The sequence below is a fragment of the Dipodomys ordii genome, unplaced genomic scaffold, assembly GCF_000151885.1.
Source record: "Dipodomys ordii isolate 6190 unplaced genomic scaffold, Dord_2.0 Scaffold59, whole genome shotgun sequence".
Taxonomy (NCBI): domain Eukaryota; kingdom Metazoa; phylum Chordata; class Mammalia; order Rodentia; family Heteromyidae; genus Dipodomys; species Dipodomys ordii.
In genome coordinates this window covers 2,933,806-2,952,984 of record NW_012267275.1, presented here as the reverse complement: position 1 = coordinate 2,952,984, position 19,179 = coordinate 2,933,806, and the positions used below count along the sequence as shown (strand labels likewise).

The following is a 19,179-nucleotide window of genomic DNA, read 5'->3' as shown; positions in this document are numbered from 1 at the left end:
ACAGTTTTAGGAAGTATTGGAAAGTCTTTAACTTAGTCTCATCAGGTATATTGTGTCTGGATGAGCATACATTCAAGCAAAGATTTAACTAACAAATACAACTTAGGCAAGTAGATGAAGGGATGGTAACATTTTAGCCCAAGAGATGAGTCTATGAGATATCCTAAGGTCTGAGGAAAACTTACTCTAAGTATAGTTCACCAAGATTTGAAGTTGCAGGAGGGGCAGGAAGTGAAAACCCTTTTTTTTTTGTAAGTTTACAAGTTAACTTGAGAACAGTGAAGAGTGAAAAGTTTTAAGGAAGGGAAATTTATAATATGATTTGGGGTGTTTTGTTTTATTTTTTTAGAAATATTGTGACAGTAGTGTAGAGAATACCTTGAAGTAGAGGTCAGGTACTTACAGTGACCTGGGATAAAGATGTTGGAGATCTCAATGGAAGTGTTGGTGGAAGAGGTGGAGAAATGTGAATGGAGTGATGGATTGAGGCACAGAATCTGTATGGTTAATGATTGAGTAGATAGGAGAAGATCAGAGTTGGACTTGGAGAATAGGTAGTGGTGCTAGTAACTTAAGTTCTCCTGGGAACTTTTGCTTCTTGGTTGTTTTTATCTTTTTAGGATTAAAGGAAAGCCCTCTCTGCATAGCTGGGTGGTATCATCTGGCAGAAGCCCAAGTCAAAATGCATAGACCTAAGGAAGCTATTCTTTCATGTAATCAAGGTATCTTTGACATCTTTTGGACTTACATATAAGAATGATCAGTACTGTTTTCATCCTAAAGGAAAAAGATAGTGCTTTAAAAAGGCCTTCAATTTTAAATTCTAATTTAAATTTCACCAAGGAGATGAAATAAATGCCAAATCTACATATAGCAATTTTGACATAGTTCATATTTGGTGTCTGTACTCCACCTTTGTAACAAGGAAATTTCCGGTATGCAAAGAACCTTTATGTATCTTAATTTCTCTGATGTAGATAAAAGAAGTCTTAGGTATCTGGAACTTATTTGAATGTGGTAAGTGAGCTATGGGACCTAGGAAATCATAAAAGTTACTTCTCTGTTTGTGATCCAGTTATTATATAGGTTCTTTAATTGATAATCAGTTCATTTAGATCTTTTCTAGTTTAGCTTCTTTTAGATTTCCCATTCCAGCATTCATAATTTGTCATGTGTATTGGCTTTAGCTAAGAGTTTCATTATGTAGCAGATGTAGGTAGCTATTGTTTTGGTTCAGGATCTTTAGTTTTATATGTCATGTGAAGATACAGGTTTCAAATTCATATATTTTGCTCTAAATTGAAATCTTTCTATAAAGAGTCAGGTAAGAATTTATATTAACCTTTGAATTATGTATTCATATATATACTCTTTTAGAAATTTGTGCATATTATATACCATGCTTATTATATACCGTAATACTATGTGTTATTCTTCAAAAGCAAATAAAGTAAATAATATGGTTACCTTCATTCAGATGTCTTTAATTTTTGCCAGCTCTGAATCACATAGGAAATATCAGTGCATCTGGAGGCAGTTTTTATCAGAAAAATCTCTGTCTTCGTTTGAAAGCAGAGGCTTTGATTAATCTCTCAGATTGTGAGTCTTCAGAGGAAGCAATTCACACCCTTGATCAGGTAGACTGAATTTTCTTTCAATTCTTAATTAGTTTCCATTCAGCCAGATACCAAGCATCTTTCTCTAATAAAAATGAACTTATATCAACTTTGGCTTATGAGTATGAATTCATCATATCCATTCTTTGATAACCCATTTACACAGTTCAAGATTTTCTTGGTTAAATAATTACATGCTCTTCAGTGAAGCCATGTTTTTCTTTTAATAACAGTTTTAGCTGTTTTTTTTTACTTCTTTTTATCCTCTTAGGTTATTACTTCTTGATTATTATAAACTTGGTATTCCAAACTTTTAAGAACATGTTTTACAGATTAGTGACAAGTTGAACTGAAGATTCATAGTAGAGATTGTTGTTGGCTTCATTCAAAGAAAGATTTTTTTTTAAAGGAGGAAACTAATTTCTTAATGTGTTTGGTTCAAGTATTTTGAAATTCTCTAGCCAAAGCATGAAACAGGTAAATTGTGACTTATAACAACATTATATCTTCAAAATTTATGCCAGATAATGGCTATTTTTGCTAAAATTAAAATTATATCACCTTGATATAGAGGCTTTTGAGTTAAAACCTATTTCTTATGTTTTGGTATTTCTTATGATTTACTTAAAATTATAATAATTGTCAGCATCTTTCAAGAGTTAATATTATTTTTTTAATTTTATACTTACGTTTTCCCAATAAGGCATTTTGTGTGCGTGCTTCTTGAAGCTCTTTTCTATAATTCACATACACACACATATGCACACACACATGCAGAGAAGTTTAATTTAGAATTATAAGAGTCCATGCCTAAGATAAAAAAAATGTGCAAAGATAAGTACAGAGCAAGTATCTTGCTTTGTTAGAAAGGAAGGAAATTGACATTAGTAATGTTAGAAGGGTTCAGGAGCTAGTATGATGAGTTTCTCAGTTGCTAAAGAGGTCATTAATAACTGCAGTACATTGTAAGACACAAACTTTTAAAATTTGTTTGTGTATAGCAATACAGAAAAATCAAGAAAACCTCAAGAAAACAAAAATTGTTGTAGGTTGCTAAGGTGTCATTTAGAAAGAATCTGTCCCTTTCTCTTTCCTTCATGAAATGTTCCTCATAACAAAAGTACATATATAGGGAATTTCTTTTTATTGAAGAATTTCGTGTTATTAGGGATAATGAAATAGAAAATCTTAATGAATGAGTAGGATCTAATGAATGAGGATCTACAACTGCTAATATCACAGTAAGACAGCCAGCCAGATATAACCACATACAAGTAAACGAAGTATTTTCGCTAGAATATCAACCTCAATCAGATCAAGCGTCCAGACTTAACTACTAAAATGCCAAGGAAATGTTAAACACAATGAGAATACACTCAGAAAAATCAGACTTTACGAAACTATAACAAATGACTTATATTGTTTTTTGATTATCTGAAAAGTAGAAAGAAAAGCAATAGGAGAGAAATCTATAGATTAAAAGAGAATATGTTATCTCCACTGTAACAAAAAGGAGACATACACATACACATCTAGGACATCCTTCAGCCAATTGATTAAAATTAATAAATTGCTCAAAAGCATGTATAAGGCAACTGGGAAATTTGATGATGTGAAAGATGTACAGTTGACTTGTTTTGATGAGATGATAGTGTGCTATGTTATTTACACATTAATTTATCTTTTAGATATAGATACTGAAGGATCACAGATGAAAAGTTATCATATGTAGATTCGTTAAAAAACCATCTGAGCAGGAATGTGACAGAATGGGTAGATGTATATATGAAAAAAGCATTGACTTTAAATTTGGCTTCATGGTGAGAACAAGTATGCTTATTATACTGGTCTCTTATTTTTTCATGTATTTGAAATGAAGAAGAGTATTAATAGTGATAGAAAGTAGGACCTCTGTGTCTTTATTCTATTAGGACTATGATCTTCTATATCATTCTTTAGTTAAAGCAAACACTGCTACACTTCTGTTGAAGGAGATTTATAGTGATTGTTTATAATTGTTTTGTAGGTTTCTGATGCAAATAATGTTCCAGAACTTTTGGTTCTCAAAGGTTTGGCCTATCTGAACAAAGGTTCATTAGATGAAACTACAAAGGTTGGTGGGTTTTTTTTTTAAAATTCAAACTGAGTATTGTTTAAAAATTTAACATAATTTTTATGTAGAAGTAGAATTGACTACCATATACTTTACAGATTATGGAAGACCTTCTCTCTTCTTACCCTGACTTAGCTAAAGCTCATGCTCTTGAGGCTTTGATTCATTTTACCAAAAAGGACTACCTCCAAGCAGAAAAGTGGTAAGAATATAAAGATCACTTATAAATCTAGTCACATGTTAGCTTATCATATTTTTGAAAAATTCAAGATGGGTTTGATGAAGATCTAGTTTTGTATAAGTTTAATTGCTAAAAGCTTTAATAAGTCATTAAATTTTAAGAAATATATTTCTCATTTAACACAGTAAGAAAAAAAGATTATTAGATTTTGAATCTAGCATATAATAATATTTAATAAGATATAAGAATTGATATAGACTATGTAACATGACATGATAGTACAGAAAGGCTACTGTACTGGTTAAAGTTCCACTCAAACTCTGATTGGTCCATCTAGGAGTCTTCTATATTTTTGTACTTGTGTGTATGTACAAACATACATGCACATTTACTTAACATTCTTTTTTATTCCCTCTTGGTCACATAGTTTCCACAGAGCTCTTGAGAAAGATGCTGAAGTTGCTGAATATCATTACCATCTGGGACTAACCTATTGGTTTATGGGTGAAGAGACAAGGAAAGATAAATCAAAGGCTCTTACCCACTTTCTGAAGGTATACAGATGTTACTATTCAATTCTTCATTGAAGTGATTCATTATGGAATCATATGTAGGAATCATATGTTAGGTATTTAAAATTTCTGAACATTTTTTGTGTGTATCATTTCTTACACATGAGATTTTGTGAGAATTTTATGTGTGTTTTCAAGGAGAAAAATTTAAAAGTGTGAAAATTTCTCTTTCAGAAATAGATGCTATAGAAAATGAGACATAATTATCTTTGAAAAAATATAGTTTTAGAGTAATTTCTAATTTAGTTTTACAGAAATATCAGTCTAGCTTTTTAACTCATGCTTTTTTCTTAAACATATCTGTAAGTTATATTCTTGACTCATAAGAGCAAATTAACTTAACAATAGCTATAATTTCACATTTCCTTTGCCAAGGAAGTAATCGTTTTACCTCCTTTTTACTTTAAGTAGTGAGGTTCAATTTATTATTACATTTATTTATTTATTTGTTTATTTATTTATTTTTGGTGCTGGTCCTGGGGCTTTAACTCAGTGCCCAGGTGCTGTCTCTGAGCTTCTTTGCTGAAGGCTAGTGCTCTATACTTGAGTCACAGCTCTACTTCAAGCTTCTTGGTAGCTACTAGGAAATCAGAATCTCACGGCCTTTCTTGCCCCACCTGGATTGGAACCGTTATCCTTGGATCTCAGATTCCTGAGTAGCTAGGATTACTGGTGTGAGCCAGTGGCGTCCTGCAAGGATCGACTTTTATGTCTACTTTAAGTCCTACTCTAAAATTATTTTAGTCCATTTTTGAGCATTTAATAATACTATATCTTTTTTCTTTATATCTTTTGTGATTTTAAATATATTTATCCCAATAACTTTTTAATGTTACATGTCAATATTTATTTCAAAGGCTGCAAGACTGGATACATACATGGGCAAGGTTTTCTGCTATTTAGGTCATTATTATAGAGATATAGTGGGTGACAAAACCAGAGCCCGTGGATGTTATAGAAAAGCATTTGAATTGGATGACACTGATGCTGAATCTGGAGCTGCAGCAGTTGACTTAAGTGTGGAGCTAGAGGATATGGTATGTCTAGTAACCACTTACATCTTTTCTTTTTTTTAAAATCCCGGATGTATAAATGGAAACATTTTTAGGGATTGTTACAGGGAAAAAATGCTGAAATATATTGTCTGTGAATGAAGATATTAAAATAAAATTCACTGAAATAAAAATAAAATTCGCTGAAAGTTGTTGAATAATAGGGGCTTAGGAGGGAGGGGGAATGGAAGTACTAAATGGCTAACATATGAACTGCCACAGTGAAATTTTGAACACCTAACATACACAAAAAAATGGTTGACAAGAATGTCACGTGTCTGGTAGATGGGGGAGGGTGACTAAACAAAGTAAAGGAGGGTAGATATGGTTAAAATACTTCATTTACATGTATAAAAATGAAACAGTGAAGCTTTTTTTTTTAATGTGAGAATACCGTACAGAGGAGTTACAATTACATGGGCAAGATAAAGAGTACATTTCTTATCAAGCATTGTTGCCTCCTCTTTGTTTCCCCTTCCCATCCCTTCCCATACTTCCCTCCACCCGACCCTCCCCCCCCCCAAGTTGTAAAGTTTGTTTTTCGACATAACGACTTGTACATCTCATTGTTGCAATGGGTCCATTTCTTTGGGAATTGTTTGTTGAGATTTCTTTGGGAATTGAGGAAAAATTGGAGAGTTCCCCTGATTCTGATCAGGGTACATTGTATGCACATGTGGATGTGTCAAATGAAATCCTCTTGGATGACCAGTTGAAACTAATAAGAACATAGAAGAAAATATACATATACTTGAAAGTTAACATTTACTTTTTTCTTTGTAAATATAATAGAAATGTCTTGTCACCACATATAAATAGGCTAAATTTTATTTTCATTGGCAAATATTAAATTATTTATGACACTATTGAAACTAGTTTGATGTATAGCAATGTAAGTTCAAAAATGAGGCGAGGGAAATAAAGTATATGGCATACTGTACAAAGATGCTTTATTTTTAGGATATTCAGTTACTAATATTAATATTTTCTTATTAGGAAACTGCCTTAGCTATCTTAACAACAGTAACTCAGAAAGCAAGCGCTGGAACAGCAAAGTGGGCCTGGCTTAGGCGAGGACTGTACTATTTGAAAGCTGGTCAACATTCTCAAGCAGTGGCTGAGTAAGGCATCTTATTGTATTTATGCTTAGATGATAATTTTTTTTTGTCGGTCATGGGACTTGAACTCTGGGCCTGGGCACTGTCCATGAGCTCTTCAGGCCAAGGCTAGCACTCTACCACATGGGCCATAGCATCACTTCTGGTTTTCTGAGTGGTTTATTGAAGATAAGAGTCTCAGACTTTTTCTTTCTTTCTTTCTTTTTTTTTATTGTGAGAATACTGTACAGAAGAGTTACAATTACATGGGCAAGATAACGAGTACAGCTCGATCCTCAGATCTTATCCTCCTGAGTAGCTAGGATTACAGGCATGAGCCACCCGTGCCCAGCTAGTATAATGATTTTGTGAGGTAAATTTCTTTTATTCTCCAAGTAACTTTATGGCCTCTTACTGGATACACACACACACACACACTTATACATATACAGAGTATATTTTTGTTTTTGTGGATTTTTTTTTTTTGGCTAGTCCTGGGGTTTGAACTCAGGGCCTAGGCACTGTCCTTGAGCTTCTTTCGCTCAAGGCTAGTACTCTACCACATGAGTCACTTCTGGATTTTTTTGGTAGTTTATTAGAGATAAGAGTCTCATGGAATTTTCTACCCAGGCTGGGCTTTGAACTGTGATTCTCAGATCTCAACCACCTGAGTTGCTGGGATTATAGGTGTGAGACACCAGCACCCACCTAGCTCATGTTATATTTTGGGAAAAGAAATAACAAGATTTATATCATTTTTTTTGTAAAAGCAGTAGAATTTCACAAATGGGTATAATTCTCTACTCTTATTAAAGAAATAGCCAGTTTAGAGAAATTTATTCTTAATAGTCTCGTACAGCTAGAAAGTTCTCAGTAGAAACTTCAGTAATAATATAAAGTTCAAGTAAAGATCTTTGTTCTCCTGCTGAAATTAATTTTCACAAAAAAGATATTTGGCAGTTTGAAAGGCATTTAGAACAAGTCACATATGATCAGGTTTAGTCATTTGATTTGAACTGTAACTTCAGGATAAAGTAAATCAAGATAAATTCATTTCTAATTTATGTTAGTGTCTAGAATATGTGCATTTTGAATTTTTCATAAAAGTGGAATTTGGTCAGAAATTTAAAGCACCCCTCTTTATTTGGTCAAAAATTTAAAGCATCCCTGTACTTACATATTTAGTGGAAGGATTGCTATTGGGGGTTTATAGACTGATGAGGCAAACTGAGATACTATGTATGTAGGAAGGATTGAAAACTGGAATTTTTTCAGATAATCAAGAAAATGAAATTTAGCGCTTTTCCAAAAATGTATACTGTTTTTACTCATTCTGGAATTATTATAATAAAGCTTTGTAGTATTAAAAACATTCATTAGGACTAATATACCTGCTTTACATAGTACTTTTGTAAATAGAAGGACCTATAATAGTGATTAACTTGAATTATTTCATATTTTCCTTTTGATGTATTTTACTTTTAATTCTCTTACTGTTTCTTTACATTTTAAGCTTACAGGCAGCCTTAAGGGCAGACCCAAAGGACTTCAACTGTTGGGAGTCTTTAGGAGAGGCATACTTAAGCAGAGGTGGTTATACAACTGCTTTGAAGTCCTTCATAAAAGCCAGTGAACTGAACCCAGATTCCATATACAGTGTGTGTAAGGTTGCAGCAATACAGCAAATCCTAGGCAAGTATAAGGAGGCAATAGCCCAGTACCAGCTGATCATTGCCAAGAAGGAAGATTATGTGCCTGCCTTGAAAGGTAATTTCTCTTTAAGAGTTCTGACTTGTATGATATTGAAGTATAAAAATCCTTGAGTAAATTGCCTAACTGAGGTATCTTGAATAACTTGAAAAGAACTTAGTCAATTGCAAGTATCCGATCTAATATTTTGGGCTGGGAAGGTGGCTCAGTGGTAGAGCGCTTGCCTTGCATGCCTGAGGCCCTGGGTTCGATTCCTCAGCACCACATAAGCAAAAAGAAAAAAGCCAGAAGTGGCACTGTGGCTCAAGTGGTAGAGCGCTAGCCTTGAGCTGAAGAGCTGAAGGACAGTGTTCAGGCCCCACGGCCGGACCCCAAAAAAACAAAAGAAAAACAAACAAAAAAACCCCGATCTAATATTTTATAGTATAGCTCATATAGCTTTGAATAGAAAAAGATAAAATTTTGTTTCATAACTTAATAAATTGTTAGAAGTTTAATTTTTGGGTAAATGTGATAGCTATTAGACTTAAAAGCTCATTTACATTTTTTAAACTTCATAAGCAAATTACATTGTTGTATAATTGATTTTAGTATCTCTGTTGATATGCATTTTTTCTTAACAAATTACCTTTGGTTGTCTAAGGAAAAGTAACATACCATATAATCTACATTTTGTATTATTATATCTTACCATTTAAAAAATGTGGAACCTGTTATTTCTATTTCCTCTATTTTCTCCTTTTCAAAGAAATGGTTGAGGTTTAAATCCTTATTGGCATTGTTTTTGAATAACATTACTTAGGTTTTATAAGTTTCTTCTTTACTTTTTACACTAGAGAAGGAATTCTCTAGTTTATGAAACGCTTACCTGGCACTTGGCAAAAATCACTATTTTAATTAATTTTAAAGCATAGTTTGCTATACAGATTTTAATATAAAATAATAAAATTTTGTTTGGCAACAGAAAAAGTCATTTAAAGTAATATTTAGAAAACATTTCCACTTTTGAAGCTATGGTTTTGATAAGAGAGTATCCCAGTTAAGGGAATTCTTGGGTTTTATAGAGAAGATTTAATAATTTTTAGTGTATGTTTACTCTAAGAAAACCCTGACATTTGAATTCCTTACTAAATGCATGCAAGATTGCACATAAAGATAATATGAAATTTCATTAAGTTTTGTTAATGTTTGGAAAGTGGCTTTAAAAATTATACATATTTAAAGTTCATCTCAAATGTTTGTTTTATATAGTTTAATGACAGCTGCAAACTTATTTTAGGCTTGGGCGAGTGTCATTTTATGATGGCTAAGGCAGCTCTAGTTGATTACCTTGATGGCAAAGCTGTAAACTACATAGAAAAAACTCTGGAATATTTTACTCGGTTAGTATTTTTAAATTATTTACTAGAAAATAATTTTATTCTGTTAATTATAGCAGTTATTTAATGTATCATGCATGAAGAATAACTAGCTAGTTAATCCCATAGCAGCATAAAATATTAATTTTTAACGTATGGAAACATAGTTTTTTGTTATTTTCTGGTGGTTGGCATGATGTTACCTGGAAAGAGCAGGAAGGAAGAAGTGGTCTGCTGGTGGAACAACAGTTCTGATACCATATATTGTTCTTTTTCTCTCCAAGTTGGAAGTGGGGATATCTGTAATAGAATTGATTATAGGGATTATGGTGAACAGTATGCTTTGTATTCAATAGTAAGGGCCTATTTTAATAGGCTTATTGGGGGACTGACATTGAAATAAAATAGGCAACCAAGTTTTGGAGAGAAACTGTAAGAAATAGAGTGGTATCTAATAAAAGAATAAAAAAATCTTAATAAATGTAGTATTTTACAGAAGTGCAAATAGGTGAATTTAAGTTCATTATAATTATTATTTGTAAAATATGACTTTAAAAGTCCAAAAATGATGCTGGAGATGATGACATAGGCTTGCAATCGTAGCTACTTGGGAAACTGAGGCTGAAAGATTGTAAGCTCACGGCTAGTATTGCAATATAGGGGAGATCTAATTTCAAAAAACAAAAATTTGTGCACAAGTTAGATAAACAGTTATTTTTCTTAAAACAGCTTTCTTTCTTTTCTAAGCTGCATTCTTCCATTTGCTATTTTTTACATATCCAACCCTTCCAACCCTTTCTGTCCCATGCTTTTTAATATTTTTGTGCTGGTTCTGAGCTTAGGTGCTGCCTCTGAGCTTTTTCACTCAAAGCTGGTGCTCTACCACTTGAGCCATAGCTCTACTTCGGACTGTTTGATCGTTAATTGGAGATACGGATGTATCTGCCTGTGCTGTTTTGAACTGGGATCCTGAGATCTCAGCCTCCAAGGTAGCTAGGATTACAGGTGTTAGCCACTGGTGCCAGCCTGTACATTTTAATTTTTCTTACATAATATAGTTCTTCCCAAAGAGATAGTTATTGTGAAGTGTACATGCTTTGTTTATATTGGTATTCAAGAGAAATTATGAATTGCAATCCCTTTATACAGCTACTTATGTATATTTTAATTTTTATTAAGTCTTACATAATATAGTTCTTCCCAAAGAGAAAGTTATTGTGAAGTGGACATGCTTTGTTTGTACAGGTATTTAAGAGAAATTGTGCATTGCAATCCCTTTATACAGCTACTTAAAGTATTTTAGCTATAATATTGCTTTTCTGAGTATAGCAAATTTCATTCTGGATAACATATAGCACTCACAACCAGTTCTAAAGTCATATATAATACATTTAAAATTAGAATCTTCAAACTTACTGTTTTTTCTAAATTTAAAAAAGTTTATGCCATCTCAATTATTATTCAAGGATGATGAGTTATTTATTGATAGAAATTTTATTTTTAACTGAAATTTAAAAGATCTAAGAATAGTCATAGTATTCAATATACATTATGTAAGAAATGAACGATACAACTTGTTGACAGGGACAGGAGGGAGAAACTTAGGAAAGGCAACAGAAACAGTGACATTGTCCAAGAAAAACTATACTCATTGGTTGACATGTGGAATTGTAACCCTTCTGTACCACTCTGTAATAGTAACAATAAAATTATATTAAAATAACCATTTTTTTCTCTCCCTATTTTTTTTCATTTCATGCTGTCAATTTTAGAAACTTTTTAAGATGTTTAAAGGAACTTGGAATAATGTTGACTTTTCTTCTAATTCTCAAAAGTGGGTTTTCTTTTTTTTCTTTTTGTCAGTTGTGGGGCTTGAACTCTGCCTGGGGGCTGTCCTTGAGCTCTTTAGTTCAAGGCAAACGCTCTACCACTTGAGCCATAGCACCGCTTCTGGTTTTCTGGTGGTTAATTGGAGATAAGAGTCCCACAGTTTCTGGGATGGCTTTGAACTGTGATCCTCAGCCTCCTCAGTAGGTAGGATTATAAGCATGAGTCACCAGCTCCCGGCATCAAAGTGGGTTTTCAATCAAGATTGAAATAATGAATATTTCTCAGGAAGGCACATGTTTTGGCTGGTCTTCTCGAGTAGAAAAGGTTATAGAAAATGTTCTATCTGCTTGTCCATCTGCCTGTCACAGCAGTTTGTGATAACTGGTTGTTGAGACTTAAGTCAAATTACTGCGTTTTATTTATAAGATATTGAGAAAAATGGAGAGAAATTTATAGTTTTGCCTTTTCTTGTTCTAAAAAGAAATCTTCATCTGTGAAATAAATAATTTTATTTACCTTTTGAGCTTATTTATTCTGCTCTCAATTCCTTCTGTAAATGTCAGTCTTCTTATTTTCATATTTAGATTTTTGTTATTTTTGGCCTTACGATGAAAATCCTTTAAACTGTCTGAACATATTTACTGAGCATATTTACTCTTTTTTAAAAATTTTATGGGATAGTCACCTATAAAATATGTACTTTACTAGCTTGCTCATTGCTTAAATAAACAAAAAGAATATACTTTTAAATATTTAGTACTAAAGATAAAATGGTCCGGGAAAAATTTATTTAATTTCTGTTACCTTACACAAAAATAGTGAAGACTGCTGAAAGTTAGTTCCTTTCTTGTTTCTCCTTTTCCTTCCTTTTGTCTGCCTGTTAAGAAAGAGATAGGATATAATTATGGTAAAGGGTCTGCCAAAAGCTGTCATAGAGCTTGACTAAGATTGTAGCTAAGATTAGGATTTGTTTGTTCAGTTTTTCCATTTTTAATTATAAGTAGTAATGTGAGACATACACCTTTTTGGTAATAATTTGAAGATATACTTTTTCTTCTTTTAGGGCCCTGCAACATCGAGCTGATGTATCCTGCCTTTGGAAGCTAGTTGGGGATGCTTGCACCAGCCTGCATGCAGTTTCATCATCTAAAGTGAATGTTAATGTTTTAGGAATTTTTCTTGGTCAGAAAGATGGAAAACAAACATTAAAGAAAAATGAACTCCTCCATCTTGGAGGAAGGTAATTTATAAAAATTGCCATTTCTTATAATTGAAATTGAATTTGGGCATTATAAAGATAACCATTTCTTTTTTCTTTTTTTCTTTTTTTTATAGGTGTTATGGTCGGGCATTAAAATTGATGTCTACATCTAATACCTGGTGTGATCTTGGAATTAATTATTATCACCAAGCACAGCATCTGGCAGAAATAGACAGCAACACAAATGATGTTAAAGAATTGCTGGAGAAGTCTTTACATGTATGATTTAAAAAAAAATTTTATGGACTTTGGAAAAAAATTGAGCTTTTATGATAGTTTTTTGATAAAAACTTTAGTATTTTCATATATAATCATATTTACTTTATCATATTTGTAGAAATACTGATGTTCTAAGAAGTAAAAATTATTTTGATTTAATTTTTTTTTCAGTGTCTGAAAAAGGCAGTGAGACTTGACAGTAGCAATCACTTATACTGGAATGCTCTTGGTGTCGTTGCATGTTACAGTGGTGAGAATTGAGTAACACATTACTTCAGTATTTTTGGAAGGTTTTCTTGTCAGGAAGTGAAGTTCAGTTACTTCAACTTTTCTATTTCAGGTGTTGAAAATTATGCCCTTGCTCAGCACTGTTTCATCAAATCCATCCAGTCAGAACAAGTTGTAAGTGTTTCATGTGTCCATTTAAAAAAGAACTTTAAAATTTAGTATTACCAATTTCCAAGGCTTTGAAGTAGCTGAATTTCCTTTTTTTTAACTTATGTTTTTAGAATGCTGTTGCCTGGACCAACTTGGGAGTGCTGTATCTCATAAATGAAAACATTGAGGTGATGTGATACCAATTTTTTAGTGCAAAAATTAAAAATATTTTCTATTTATGATTTCTCATAATAAGCTTCTTGTGATGAAATACTTTACACATTTTACCTCTTGGTATATCATAAATATGCTAATTAATGACATCTAGTTTATTTTGTTGAATAATGAATGTGTAATTATATGATGATAATCAATTTATTATGTTGAGTGATACATACCTTCCTTCAACTATGATTATGAAACTTCTGATCTTATACTGATCTGATATTTAGAGGTTAAAAAATTAATGAATTAGTTGAGTGTTTTCATCTGTACGTAAGGAAGAGAAGTTCTTGTATACTGTTAAGGTAAGGGAGTGAAGATAAAGGAGAGATGATTTAGTATGTTACCTTTGCTTATGTGATTTAGATTTTTAACTTTAGTTATTGGGGCTGGGAAGGTAGCTCAGTGGTAGAGTGCTTGCCTTGCATGCATGAGGCCCTGGTTTTGATTCCTCAGCAACACATAAACAGAAAAGTCAGAAGTGGGGCTGAGGCTCAAGTGGTAGAGAGCTAGCCTCAAGCTGAAGAGCTGAGGGACAGCGCCCAGGCCCAGAATTCAGGCCCCATGACCGACCAAAAAAAAAAAAGTGTCACTATTTACTCTGTTACAGTTGAACAGTTACACACTAGATTGTTGGAAATTAAGTAACTAGTACATGTTCATAGGTAATGTTTGAAAAGATGCCACATATACACAGATAATTACCGCAATTGTATTGTTTTGTCATTCAGTATATTGCATCTTATCATAAAAAATCTTCCAGGGATTGGGAAGGTGACTCAGTGATAGAGTGCTTGACTTGCATGCATGAGGTCCTGGGTTCGATTCCTCATCACCACATAAGCAGAAAAAGCTGGAAGTGGGGCTAAGGCTCAAGTGGTAGAGCGCTAGCCTTGAGCTGAAGAGCTGAGGGACAGCGCCCAGGCCCAGAGTTCAGGCCCCATGACCGACAAAAAAAAAAAAACAAAAAACTTCCATAATATTCTTAGAAATACATTTAGTCAATGCAGAGACAATGACTTTAGACAATTGATTTGGATCTTAAACTATATGAAGTGCTATATTTGAAGCCCAGTACATATTTAGCATGTTAAAAGTCTTTTGTCTGATCCCTAACACCTTATAAAAATAAAATAAATGAGCACATATTCAAATCAAGTAGTTTCTCAGTTAATAGGACACACATGTAGTTTTAGTTCATGACATTGTTATTGTTCATAGGATTACTTTTTATTACTAAAAATAAGTCTCTCTCTACTCCATGCAGCAACACTTCTGACTTTATTTTTCCTTTGGTAAGTTAACTGGAGATAAGCGTCTCAAGGACTTTGCTGCTCCAGTTGACTTGAAACTTCAGTCCTTAGATCTCAGCTTCCTGAGTAGCTAGCATTATAGACATGAGCTATTAGCACTGGCATAAATTACTTTTTGTAGCAGGAAAAAGTAAAAAGGATGCAAGTTAATGCCCCCAGAGAGAAATTTCTTGACTATCTAGTGCAGAATTATGATGTTAGCTCCTCTTTCTAAAGTAGCAGATCAATGTTTTGGACTTAGTTGGTTGTGAGTTCATATCCTTTTAGTTAATCTTAAAGAGAATAGATATAGCCTTATTGAAAATCATTTTTTCAAGCCTGTGACTAACAAATGGATATATAATTGGTTAAAAGTTCTGCAGACTGTACGTTACTGGTGTTATGCTAGAGACTAGAACTCATAACTTGTTAAGAATCTGTTGTACCAGGATTGTTTTAAGACCACATATATAGTAGCTAAGCATTAAGCAATGTGAATCATGCTCAAACAGTGAAGTTTGGGTTCATATGTATTTATGACATACTTAATTATTTTGTGTTTTTAAAAAAATTATAATTTAATGTTAAATTTATTAAATTACTTAATGTGGTATGTTCTGTCTTTGCTTTTTTTCCCTAGCAAGCTCATGAAGCTTTCAAAATGGCTCAGTCCCTTGATCCATCTTATTTAATGTGCTGGATTGGACAAGTAAGATATATAACAGAATTACTAATAAACTTAGGATATAGTCTGTTCATGTAAGTAACAGTGATAATAATGACAAAGTTAGCTCTTAAAAGCCTTCTTTGTACCAGTCATTATGGTTAGCTCTATCCACACATTATTTCAGTTAATCTATCATCAGTCCTTTGTGTGGTAGCTGTTATTATACTCTATACATATGCAAATTGATGCTCAGAGTTCCTAAGTATTGTACCTAGGGTCACAGAGCTTATAGTTATTAAACTTTGTACCTTATCAGTTGACATTACTCTGCCTAAAAAGCAAGCCCAGAACTCTTTTACCTAGAAAATACACATTTACAAAGATCATTTTGATTATTCTTTTTCATTCTCTATAAACCATCACTTCATTTAGCACCTAGGAGTATACTCTCCTCTCTTATATTTAAATTGTTGCATGGCCAAATAGAATCATTGTTCTTAGTTACTAGTTTAAATCTGTCATTGACAGATTTACCTTAACGTATTAGTTCTTTGGATTTTTTTATCACCTGAAAAAGAAGGTAGTTGGAGTGGACTGAGTGGCCTTCAGTGGTTTGTCTAATTGAGGAATTATGATGAATTAGCAAACAGTCAGTTCAAGGAACAGTATGAGAATCAGCCATTCCATTTAATCAATAATCTGAGATTAGATATTGTTTACTGTATTACTATTGAATCTTTTGTTTCTTGAAGCAAGGAGAGAGAGGAAAGAAAACAATTCTTTTTCCCATTAAGTAGAATAGCATCTGGGACCAATGGCATTTTTGTGTTAATCTCTGTATCAAGTTATTTTGCCCAAGGAGAAAAAGAAAAAGAGCCGAGAGTATAGCTCAAAGCTGTAGAACACTTGCCTAATAAGCTCAAAGCTCTGAATTCATACCTCAGTACTACCAAAACCATACTAACTTTGCTTTTAAGCATAGCTAGTATACCTTTGGGTCTACTAAATTTATTTATCATTATTTCTTTTTAAGTTATTTCTTTTAAAATATATCTTGCAGGCTCTTATTGCAGAGACAATTGGAAGTTACGACACCATGGATCTTTATAGGCACACTACAGAACTCAGGATGCATGTAAGAATTTTAACATTTTTCTTGAGGATTCATAAATTAGCAGGTTATTCATACTAAGAAAATGGATAGTGGTATAAGATGGTAAAGATAGTAGATGTTTCTAATATTTGTTCTTCTTTAGAAGAAGATAAGTTAAATTTAAAGAGCTTCTTCAGCTTTCAGAAGTTGATGAGGAAAATAATCTTACAATTTAATGGATATAGTAACAAGGTCAGTAAAATAGAAACTAGGACCACCAAAAAAAGTAGACATGATGCTGCTTGCTGATGGCTTACACCTGTAATCATAGCTATTCATGAAGGCTGAGATCTGAGAAGAAAAGTCTCTAGCCAGTTCAAAAACAAACACAAAAACTTTACTGTAGGCATAGCTCAAGTGGCCCTGTATTCAAGCTCTAGTACAAGCACAAAAAAAGAAAAGAAAAAAGTGGACATGAGGTGACAGCTAAACTTAGTGGACATTAAAAAAAAAATTATTTAGAGACGTTGTTAGTTTTGTTTGACCTGTGGGAATGTTGCTGAGAAAGGGAAAACCAACTCATCTCACAAGGCCATTTTCTGCACTTTAACCTATTTGATTCTTTTACTTAGGATGGGAGCAAATGATATAATTTTTTTAAATCTTGAGATGTTTGTGTCAGGAGGTGAGTTTAATCAAAACAGATTTAATTAAAATAGGTTTAAACAGTTTAAATTAAAATGGTAACAATAGAAGTGAAACTTAGGTCTGCCAGCTGAGTAAGGTGGCTCACAACACGATTAGTACTCGTGGGTATTTGTAGTAATCCTAGCTACCTGGGAGGTGAACATTGGGAGGATCTCAGATGGAAGCTGGCCCAGGCAAAAAGTTTACAAGACCCCCTCAGAAGATATGACCCTTTGAAAGCACATAACATTTTGCTTAAAAAAAGACTAGGTTGTAATATTTAGTGTATTGAATTGTGTTGTTTACTTCTTAGCTTTTATTGGCATATTTATTACCCTATATCTACTTAATAACTTTTTCTTTTTTATAGACTGAGGGAGCAATAGGTTATGCATATTGGGTCTGCACAACATTGCAAGATAAAAGCAACAGAGAAACAGAGCTGTACCAGTACAACATCCTCCAGATGAATGCTATTCCAGCAGCACAAGTTGTTTTGTGCAAATATGTAGGTAAGGTATATGTTCTACAATATCAAGATTTGATAATATAACTTTAAGAATTTGTTGTTAATTCTTTCCATATGAAATGTTAGTGATTTCAAGACATGTCTGCTTTTTTTGTTGCTGTGGCCAAACAGTCTGCTTTTTTAAACTAAAGAATTGTGAAGAATGATTAGACTCATTAATGATTCAGGATGAAAGTGATTTACTTATACTGGAAAGTGTTTTGGCGCCTAGGCCTGATTCGCCACTGTTCTCACCCCACCATTTACTTTCTTTTCTATCTTACTAAGAGTAGTTTATTTCCTCTAACTTCCTTTCTCTCCTAAAAAAGGGTAAGTCATAATACTTTGGTTGTGTACTTGTGAGAATAAGATGAGATAATATTCATGAAGTGCCACACTCATTGCCTTTAACCACCTACTTTAAAGCCTGAGTTTTCCATAGGATATTTGAAACACAGGTTTAAGAAATTGACAGAATGCCAAAGTTTACTAGCCATTAAAAAAATTATTTCCTGTCTTCTATAATGAAATTATCATTAGGTAGTTTTAGTCTCTGCTCTGCTACTTAGTAGTCATGAGTGAACCCTTGGGTATCCCATACAAGTTAGGTTTGTCCGCATATACAAAAGAAACTCTGTATTGCTTAGAATTTAGTAAGCACTTAGGCCAGAGCACTTGGCCTCTGTAGATGTGATGGAAATGATAGCCTTTGACAAAACACCAACAAAAAATCAAGGGATATGAGCAAGAGATTCCAATAGCAGAAAATAACAAAAGAATAATATGAAGATGAATAGCAAGACAAATGGCTCACCATAAAGAGATTCTATTCATTCATTTAGCCTGGTATACTTGTATAGAAAATGGTAAAATTGTCATGTTATGCAGTATGTCAAAATGAAAGACTAATAAGTACCTAGAGCTAAGGAGGTATATGATCAGAATTCTGATGAGTTACCTATAATTTAAAGTAAATTTATGACAAGCTTTCAGTAAAATTTTGATATCTGAAACAATGAACAAATCATTTTCTAACAAATATGTGTAGATATTTTTAATTTTTCTTAAATATCAAATATTTACTTGACAAACTCAACTCTTTTTTGCTTAGTACCTCCTCCCCCCAAAAAAACTCCCCAGCAAAGTAGAAGCAGTAAGATGCTGATGAGAGATGGAATGTAGTCTATCCTATTATAGTTTGTTTTAGGGCATCTTGTGTTGTTTGTCCTCAGGCACCTGTGTGTGACCAAGTTTTCTAATCTCCTTCTTATATAGTGACTTTAGGGATTTTGGAAGAATAACGGATTATCTGGTTTCCACCTT

At 33.0% G+C, this 19,179-nt stretch overlaps 1 protein-coding gene across 5 annotated transcripts in view; it reads left to right on the top strand.

Annotated features, from left to right (window-relative positions):
* Positions 1-19,179, top strand: part of Ttc37 (tetratricopeptide repeat domain 37) — an 87,668-nt gene that overhangs the window by 23,486 nt on the left and 45,003 nt on the right. For all 5 annotated transcript variants that reach the window (XM_013022068.1, XM_013022067.1, XM_013022071.1 and 2 more), the window contains exons 10-26: positions 621-722; positions 1,498-1,637; positions 3,643-3,729; positions 3,828-3,931; positions 4,338-4,464; positions 5,340-5,519; positions 6,531-6,655; positions 8,145-8,398; positions 9,621-9,723; positions 12,593-12,769; positions 12,865-13,009; positions 13,181-13,259; positions 13,350-13,411; positions 13,519-13,575; positions 15,542-15,610; positions 16,629-16,703; positions 17,719-17,860. In XM_013022068.1, coding sequence (XP_012877522.1) covers positions 621-722; positions 1,498-1,637; positions 3,643-3,729; positions 3,828-3,931; positions 4,338-4,464; positions 5,340-5,519; positions 6,531-6,655; positions 8,145-8,398; positions 9,621-9,723; positions 12,593-12,769; positions 12,865-13,009; positions 13,181-13,259; positions 13,350-13,411; positions 13,519-13,575; positions 15,542-15,610; positions 16,629-16,703; positions 17,719-17,860 — 2,028 coding nt within the window. The remainder of the gene's footprint in view (positions 1-620; positions 723-1,497; positions 1,638-3,642; positions 3,730-3,827; positions 3,932-4,337; positions 4,465-5,339; positions 5,520-6,530; positions 6,656-8,144; positions 8,399-9,620; positions 9,724-12,592; positions 12,770-12,864; positions 13,010-13,180; positions 13,260-13,349; positions 13,412-13,518; positions 13,576-15,541; positions 15,611-16,628; positions 16,704-17,718; positions 17,861-19,179) is intronic.